Genomic DNA, 9,377 nt, shown 5'->3' on the forward strand with positions numbered 1-9,377 from the left:
AAAAAAAAAAAAAAAAAAATTCATATCAATAAATGAACATATGAAATGTTGAAAGTTATTAAATCCATCATTTCAAAAATCATTGTTTTACGTATATCGATATATAAAATAATTGTAATTTTATCAAAATTTTATCTGAAAGAAAATACTTACATCGATTGATTATTGATTAATTGTATGTGATAATATATCGATAAATATTATAAAACGCAAACGTGACATTAAACATCACACACACATTCATTGTTACCTATTATATTTTTTCTTATGTTAACTTTGTTAATTGCTTATTTATACATGTATATGTATATACAATTTCAATATTAGTAGAATATTAAAGAATATAATTTAGCAAATGATGTATAGATTAATATAATGCGATAAACAGTCAGTGCTTTAAAATAGATTAAAAGTAGAAAATAATTCGAATTATGTTCATTCTATATGTAGCCTTTCAATAATCGGATTTGTTACAGATTTATGTTGTAATATACTGAAAAAACATAATTCGAAAAATATTTTCATAAGTTCGAGTCACTGGTTTATATAAGTAACGAAGTACCATATCAATGATAAAATTAATAAAATAATTTTTTTGGAGTCTATAAAATTAAAATTATTCAAGTTAAAATAGTTAAAATACATGTTTTTTTAAATGTATTAATATGAACAAATTAGAATTGTTACTGATCTGTCCATAAACCAGCACTCGTATTCCTACTTATATCTATAATACTAAAACTTAATACCCAGTATAATACATACATAAAATTTCTGATCATTCCATTTCCTCTTACTGTTGAATAATACATATTTAACGAAGCTGACAATATAAATTTATATTTCATTAAGTAAACACAAGTCTGTTTGGATTAATAAAAAAAAAAATGAAGAGAAGTTAAGCAATTTGAATGCACGACAAAGGAATTAAATCAGTCATAATATGCATATATTTTCCTCAGGTATCTATAATTTTTGTCATAATCGCCTACCGAATACACTGGGACGGTAACAACGAATAATCTTGCCGTTAATTATTATTTATAGCTTCTTTTTCGAAGGAAAACAAGACACACGAGAAAAAAGCAAAATAAATCTTGATAATGATCGGCACATCATATGCCCATTTTATCATCGATTTTAGTAATAGTTAATGGAATTACCGTATCCACTGTAGTCGTAGCCGCTGTAACCTCCGTACCCACCCCCACCGTAATAATCGTATCCGTATCCATCGTAGCCACCGCCGTATCCTCCTTGACCGTAGCCACCACTGTAACCACCGCCATAACCACCCTGTCCCCATCCACCTTGACCAAATCCTCGACCTCGGCCACCTCTGGCGCCACGACTACCACGGCCGCCGGGTCCACCGCGCATACCGATCATTCCATCGGGCTTGGGTGTTGCTTTCTTTACATCAACCTGTTTAATATTTCAAATATAATCATTGCTATTTTTTTTTAATTATTTAGCGATATAATTCGTTAAAAAATATGTTATAAAATTTGTTTATAAAAAATGTTTGTAAATTTTGTCGTTACATGCATTTAATAATACATAGAACTAACAATATAAACATTCCATGTACGTAAAAGATGAATATAATATTATTAAAATTAGTCGCAATGAGATCTACATTAAAAATTTAAATTTTGTTTCATTTTTGTCGATCGGTCTTTTTATCGTCTTAGAAAAAAATAAAATGTGAAATCATACATTTATTTTAGAAATAATAATCTAAATATTTTAAAATAGATTTTACAAATATTTTATTAAAGCTTCGAAATAATTCGATTTTTTAATCATTACTTACCTCTTTACCATTTATCGTTTGTTTCGAAGTCTTCAACAGTTCATTCACCACTTGTTCAGATTCAAAAGTGATGAAACAGAATCCTTTCCTCTGATTTTTTGTTTTGTCGAACGGCATCTCTACCTCGACAATCTAAAAAATTTTTTAGATTTTTGTATTAATAAGAGGACTCTCTTGTTTAAGGATATTTAAGTTAAAGTATACAGAAACGCTAAAGTACTTACAGTTCCAAACTGTGAGAAGAAATTCTTAATATCATCATCGGAAAGTTCTGTCGAAAGCCCGCCGACAAATATTTTCCCATGTCTGGCTTTTGCCTTTTTAGGATCAACCTTTTTGTTATTGATAACATGATCACCAGCAGACATAATCTGGAAAATTATTTTTTCTTATTTAATTATTTGGTAAACAATTCGTTAAAAAATATTATAAAAATTTGTTTGTAAAAACACTTCAGAAAAAAGAATTATCGTCACATGCATTCAGTAGCAGAACTGACTTTTTAATTATCATCATTTAAGTATCATGTATGTAAAAGATAAACAGTAACATAATTAAAATTAGTAATAATAAATATTATATAATTTTTCCGTTGCGATAAAATACAAAATTGAATACCTTATCAAGAGATTCAGCTTTAGCAAAAACAATGAAGGCAAATCCTCTCGATCGTCCCGTATTTGGATCTGTCTTGACATTGATGCTTTCAATATCACCATATGCGCTGAAATGTTCTCGCAATTCCTCTAAAAATGTATAAAATAATCACTTTATAAGAATTCTTTAAATCGTTTAAAAAATATTTATATAAACAATATTGTAATTTAAGCTCAGTAAAAAGTTCTTTTCACATGACAATTGTCATCCAAAGGTGTCCTAAGGGCAAAGAAATAAATCATCATCGCTGATCTTTTTTGTTTTATTTTTCTAAGATTTTATAAAGAAAATAAATTTTTAAAAGAGTATAAGTTTAAAAAAAAAGTTACTTACTGTCTGTCGTTTCCCAGCTTAAACCACCGACGAATAATTTCCTGCGAAAGAAAAGGAAAACAGAAAAATATTAAAATTAATAAGAGAGAATGAAAGACATTCGTCTTAAGTCTTTAATCATTATTGCAAAACCGAATGTTCGTAAAGAGAAATTCACGATTTATCATCTAAATAGGATTGCTATTCGGGCTTACGATGTTGGCAAATTCTCAAATCTCTGCAACTGCGCGCAAAAAAGTTATCTGTAATGAAAACGGAAGATGGAAATGTATTTGGGCCTCTTTCGCAAGTGACTGTTACAAGTTACGGAATGGTCATAGTCTGTTATTACTCGAATACACAACTTGAGCATCAAGTAGTTTTCATCGTTTCGTATCGTCGCGCAACTTTTCTTTCACTCTTAACACCGACATGCTAAAAAAATAAGAAAAATATAATAAAGTTTGAAAATACCTATCGTTCAGAGAATCCTGGTTAGCCCCGGCCGACCTGCAAAGCAACGGAACGAATTTATTTCACTAAGTGAATTTCTCGAACGTATTAATATAAAGGATTAAGATCGAAACGAGAATTTAACTTTTAAAAAACGAAAAAAAAAAAATCTAAAAATCCCATTTATTATTATTTAAAAAAAAAAAAAATGTCGACTTGACCCCTGGAAAGACTATATAATCAGTGTTAAGGTATGAAAAAATTGAATGCAGACGATATGCAAGTAACGTAACAGACCTGTAGTGTCATTCGCAAAAGGGGCACTGTATCGACCATCAAAAAGATTTATATAAATGAAGAATATTTTATTCAATTAAACATCGCACATATGTAAAGACTATGTATAATTATATATATCTACGACAAACAAACGCATTTAATCTACGGCTAATTAGATCGCCCATTATCGAAATTTAGAAAAATCTTCTTACAATGATAACATAATTACAATGCAAAGCAATTACAAGAGTATAGAATACCATTCCTAGAATAAATGAGAATTGATAAAGATAGCTTACGATATATGCATCTGTCCTTTGTATAAAGTTACGAGAAACAACCAGAGAAGAACTGCTTTTCACACCATAGAAACCTTGATTTGAATGTTCAATTGTAAAAAAAAAAGAAAGAAAAAATCGAAAAGAAAACTTGGAAAAAAGTATATAGGTATGTAAAAAATCAATGCATCGAGAGAACAAGGTACTATTCATCGACGTTTGTGTGAGAACCCGAGCAATAGTTAGACAACTCCAGTAGACATATCACAGCTCTGCTCCTAAGGGAAACAAGAATTTAATTTTTCCAAGTGGTTACTGACTGCAGATTGGCCCAAAGAATATGGTATATGCTAGGATAGACTGCAACTCTATATCGAAAAGCTAAAAAGATTGTTTTCATTACGATTTAAATGATAAAACAACTCTTGATATTTTCGATCGACATATCTATATGGATATAATATAGATGGATACAATATGGGATATTTATTTATATTTTACATGTACGTGTTTATTTATATATTTGTCTCTTTCTCATTCTTTCTCTCTCTTTGTTTACAACGCTCATAGACAAATTGCGATGTAATGCAAGAATGGTTTCAATTTCTGATATATATTATATATATATATTTTTTTTCATTCGTTTTCTGCATTCTAACAACGAGCTGCAAGCTCGGTTTTTGCTCTGACTTTGTTTTTGGCAGTGTCAACACGATTAATTGATTTACTTATTATATTTGACTCTTTATTTTTTATTTATGGCTGGTGATAAATACCGTTGGCACCAGTCACTCGCCGGTAATCAGTTGCTGGTCGGGTGACGTTTTCCACCTGTGAGCCGCCCGCCATGTGAAAACCGTTGTCGATCACCTGTAGATCAAGCCACATAAACTGGGGTTAAATGGCGTTCCGACCTACTGGACGTTTTCGCATTGTCCCTATGATTTTGTGCTTTGGTCACGCCCAAACAGCATTTGGATCGGAAATTACTCTACGCGTGACCCAGCAGGCAAGTGTGTGTCTGTGCGAGACTTTATCGATTTGACGAAATTAATTTGAGTTCCAGTGCTTGTGTCATGACGGAACGTGACGAACTTGAACTTGAAGTAGACTTCTCGCAATAATTAGGACTCGGAAATCACTGCAAGGTTTTGCGGTTCACGTCGATCCCATGTAAGTGTACGTATTTGTCAATCGTAAATCAATTGACTGTTTACCATAATTCAGCTGCAATGAACCGTACGAGGATAGAAGACTCGGCTGGCCAAAAAATGTACTCGAAAGTTTAGGCTCTATAAAAACATTACGGATTATTATTTGCTTATGATGTTGCGTTCGCAAAAATTGATCGACTGCAGAACCCACAATTTCTCTTTATCAATTACAGAGAACTACAATTATATCATTAACTAGATAGGGATAGAAAACAAGGAGTTTAATACACAAAATTACGAAAAATTTCAAAAACAGATAAATGTTATACCTCGCAACAACAGCACATATAAATTTATAAACTAGCGCCTTTAGTCGCCGTTATATAGTGGTGTCTTAAATTATTTTTGCGTAATATAGCATGCATTATCTCATTTAAATCTTTGATTATTATATTTCAAGACGTAGTGGAGCGCCGGCATTTGGCTGTTTTACTTCCGTTATTTTATACACGTGAAACTCGTGTCCCTTGAACATTTTTATTTTTAATTATAGGATAGGAGGAGGACAAGGAGGTGTATCTTCAAATTCATATTCAGTCAACATTATTGCAAAAATGCATCTTATTCTATAACGAGGCAATAGATTAATTGTTTATATTTTATTATATTTCAATTTACCTACATTAAGTAGAATTTGAAGATTACGTCCGCTTCCTGAATTTTATATCCTGAAACATTCTATATACTTTTGTGAAATTGAAATAAATCCAATGCTTACCCTTTTTTGCAAAAAGATATCCCAAATAGCGTAAAAATTTGCAAAAATCCAAGGCTGCAGAAATACGAAGAGCAAATAAAAATTATAAAAAAATGATACAAAGAAAAATAAATATCAAAATTCCCTTGATATACAATATGAACAATATAACGGGAGAAATAAAAAACGGGACGCGCGCAGAATCGCAAAATTATAACTTTTTAGGTAATTTTTTTATTTACACAGATGTCTTGTATTTTTTTATTGAAATTGGAGGAAAGGAAGTTTCTGGTCAAATTCATCCAGCTCGAGATCCGTTACGCTGAAAAAAAAAAGGAATAGAGGAAAAAGAAAAGAGAGCAGCGCGAGACAATGGCAGACGAGAATTTAAGATCCACCAACACACATTTTGTGTGAAGTGCGTAATAACTGCGTCCCATTATTCATCTTGAATACTGAAAATCTATAACTCATTACGTATATATATGTATATATATATATATATATATACATATGTATATATATATATGTATATATACAGATTTTCAATACCTACAGTGAATAATAGAACACAGTCAACGAGGCGGGACTTTTTTCGGCGCATTGCCCTCTTTTTGAGTGATATTTCTTCGTTTCCAATATATTTCTTTTACTGGAATTAATTCTATTTTTATTTTACAGTACTAACATTTTTTTTTATTCATCCAATGCTTCAAGTAACTCGGTTCTGCGAGCCTACAAGGGACAAAGATTTCCACGTGTTTGCAACGGAAGTTTGTAACGGAGCGCGCCCAGATAGCAAACGTGCAAATTTCCGTTCTTTTTCGCGCAGCACGAAAACAGTACGTGCTGTGTGGAAGATTCCTCGACATTATTACGCACAACATCGTTTCTATTCTCGTTCCTTCTCTCTCTCTCTCTCTCTCCCTCTTATGACGCTACGACGCTTCGGGCGCGCCCTTTCCGGAGCCGCTGCCGGCGCCTCCACTCGTTCTTACACCGCCATTATTGCCGCCGGCTTCTTTCGTTAATGGATCCTAATCGCGAATGGAGAATCACCGCGAAATATGGGTGTTCGCGTACACGGCGCGCCACGGAGAAGCGACGAGGTCGTGTCGTCGAAACGTAGGCGTTCGTCGTGACGTCGATGCGAACGGATTACGTTCCGCGGCGGAACGCAACGCCTCCGCCATTTTGTGAGACGCGTGCCGACGCGCTTCGCTCGCTCGCTCGCTCGTTCGCGCGCGCGCGCGCGCGGCCCGGTCGGCCGCGTTGTCGCGAAGTTATCGCCGATTCGCGCGATCGCCGGGCTATAACGCGCCTGAAGTACGAAGCGATCGCGCAATCCGGGACAATTAATTAGCTTGCGGTACGAGAGGGGCGAGCAAACAGGAGACCCGGGAGGAGAATTACCTGTCTTCTTGCGACTCCTGATTGTTCTCTGCGACGTTGTTCTCGCCGTTGTTCTCGGCCTCGCCGTTCTGCTCTGCGAAGTTTTGTTCCGCGATGTCGTCGCTGAAATCCTTGTTCTCCTGATCGGCCATCGCGTCTGCTTTTTATCTGTCGATATTACCGGATTACCCGCGTAGGTTACGTTACGCGGCACACCACGATGCACTGTGTGAGCACAAAGCCACTCGAATGATCGTAGATAGCTCGTTACGCAGCCGTTCTCTTCGACTACCCAATGGAGAAGAAAGTACGGCGTCGTGCGCAGCCCGGAGGTCCTCCCGCCGGCAATTTACGCGCGAGGCATCTTGGGACGTACGACTTTGCTGACCAATCACGTGGCTTCGCTCAGGATCGTTCGACATGTCTGAGGTACCCTCGGATTCGATCCGTAAATATCGTGAATCCCTTTTACGACCAAACGCGATCTAACGTTATGTTCTCACGTTAATCTTATGAAAAATAACGTAAAATGTTTTTTTTCTAATTTGACTTATTGTTAGATTCCTCGATTGTTCCCTGCGTGAATGAAAATGTGTTTTCATTAAGCATTCATTCAATGAGTTTCATTCATGAATGTAAACAGCGAGAACGTCTTAACAGAACTTCATTCGGCTTGAATTAATAGCTTTTGTTTCGTCTGTTAAACTTTATTATTTATGTTGAATCGTTTATTAAAATATGATCAGTCGTAGGTAATTAAAAATTATTTTACTTAGCTTTTAGATCGAATTATTGTCTTACTTCTAAAAATATTGAACTATTTAAAAATATATATAAGTATTGTTAAATATTGAAATTTTAAAAAATTTAAGATCTATAATTAGTAGAATCTCTTTATATTAAATTTGTTTTCTAAATTTTTTAACATTTAATTTATAATACTTCATACCGAATTATTTTAGAAGTGATTTATCATTAGCGAGATCTGTAAACAGTTATATAGCAAAATTTTTTAATAAATAAAAAGTTTTGTTCGCTGTGAAAAAAAATGGGAACCAAGATAAGTCTAGTTTTTACGTTCCTGAATGCGTTCGGATCGATGGTTAGAGAATGCGTCATCAGTGGGAGAAGTAAATGGGGGGAAGGAAGGGATGGAAGAAAAGAGACGGATTTAGCACTATACGCATCAGAAATTTCGGTCACGCGACGCGACTGGCGGGAGAGAGAGATAGCCAATGAAATCGCTGAAAGACACTATTCTCGACTATCGACCAATGGAAGATCGCCAAGAATCCCGCTCAATTTTGCTGTGATTTCATCCACGCTCATTTACTTCTCAAAAACTATAAAACAATACTGGAATACGCGAGACAAGTAGATTTATTGTAATATAGATCTCTGAAACAATTGGCGAAACGAAATCAAGCAGCATACAACGGCATGACATTTTTGGTTGCATCGGTGATGTTTGTAGATGGCCACAAAAAATGCGTCTTTCTCTCGCTATGACGCTGGAGTTGGCGCGGATAACGCCATCTATAAATCCGCGACATTGGATAAGGCTGCAATCAAAGTCTCGCTAAAAATGCTTTGATACGTTTGGTTGATCAAGTATAGAAAAGAATTTTACAAATTGACCAATCAAAAATTGCTTTAAAGTATTTGTAACATTATGTTAATCATACCCACAGAAAGAAACTTGAGAGTGGACATCCCTGCCTTTTTATTCGTATACCAAACTTCGTAGGATAATGTCCACGTTGTGGTTCTTTTCCATACTATTACGACATGGATTAGACAAAGATGAATAATCAACTTTGGCCGGTATTCATAGTCAGTTCTTATTATATATTCAAGACCGTCTTAAATAAGTTCTGTCTTGGTGTCACGAACCAATTAGAGGACTGAATTAGTTTTAAGACATTATTTAAGACGGTCTTGAAATAAGAATCAACTGAATTCCAGTCTTTGATCGTCCTTGTCAAATAGCATAGAAAAGAACCACGTAGACATTATCCTGCATGAATAGAGCTGGTTTCTTTCTGCGTGATATTACAGGAAACGTTTTTATCTCACTTTGGTCAAAGCATAATTATCTGTGGATAAAACATTAGGGAATCTGTTTTATCGATTTAATAGAACTTACATATATGACACATCACATACAACATATATGACTACATATTAATATCATACTTCATACATACACATACATTTTTGTAACGTGTTTTTATACTGAAATTTATATATCTATAATAATATAATTATAATATAATAAT

The 9,377-nt window shown here is 34.2% G+C and overlaps 1 protein-coding gene across 11 annotated transcripts in view; it reads right to left on the minus strand.

Annotated features, from left to right (window-relative positions):
* LOC108687174 (RNA-binding protein squid-like) overlaps window positions 1-7,440 on the minus strand; it is an 11,874-nt gene extending 4,434 nt beyond the window's left edge. For 3 of the 11 annotated variants that reach the window (XM_018192801.1, XM_018192804.1, XM_018192799.1), the window contains exons 1-7: window positions 7,120-7,438; window positions 3,260-3,295; window positions 2,807-2,847; window positions 2,435-2,562; window positions 2,041-2,187; window positions 1,817-1,948; window positions 1,164-1,425 (exon numbers count right to left, since the gene is read on the minus strand). In XM_018192801.1, the coding sequence (XP_018048290.1) occupies window positions 1,164-1,425; window positions 1,817-1,948; window positions 2,041-2,187; window positions 2,435-2,562; window positions 2,807-2,847; window positions 3,260-3,295; window positions 7,120-7,250 (877 nt within the window). In that variant the 5' untranslated portion in view covers window positions 7,251-7,438. Of the gene's footprint in view, window positions 1-1,163; window positions 1,426-1,816; window positions 1,949-2,040; window positions 2,188-2,434; window positions 2,563-2,806; window positions 2,848-3,259; window positions 3,296-7,119 lie in introns of all 11 variants that reach the window. The other 8 variants (XM_018192800.1, XM_018192797.1, XM_018192803.1 and 5 more) reach the window with 8 other exon arrangements.
* Between the last annotated feature and the right edge of the window lie 1,937 nt (window positions 7,441-9,377).

This window comes from Atta colombica, unplaced genomic scaffold (assembly GCF_001594045.1).
Source record: "Atta colombica isolate Treedump-2 unplaced genomic scaffold, Acol1.0 scaffold200, whole genome shotgun sequence".
NCBI lineage: Eukaryota > Metazoa > Arthropoda > Insecta > Hymenoptera > Formicidae > Atta > Atta colombica.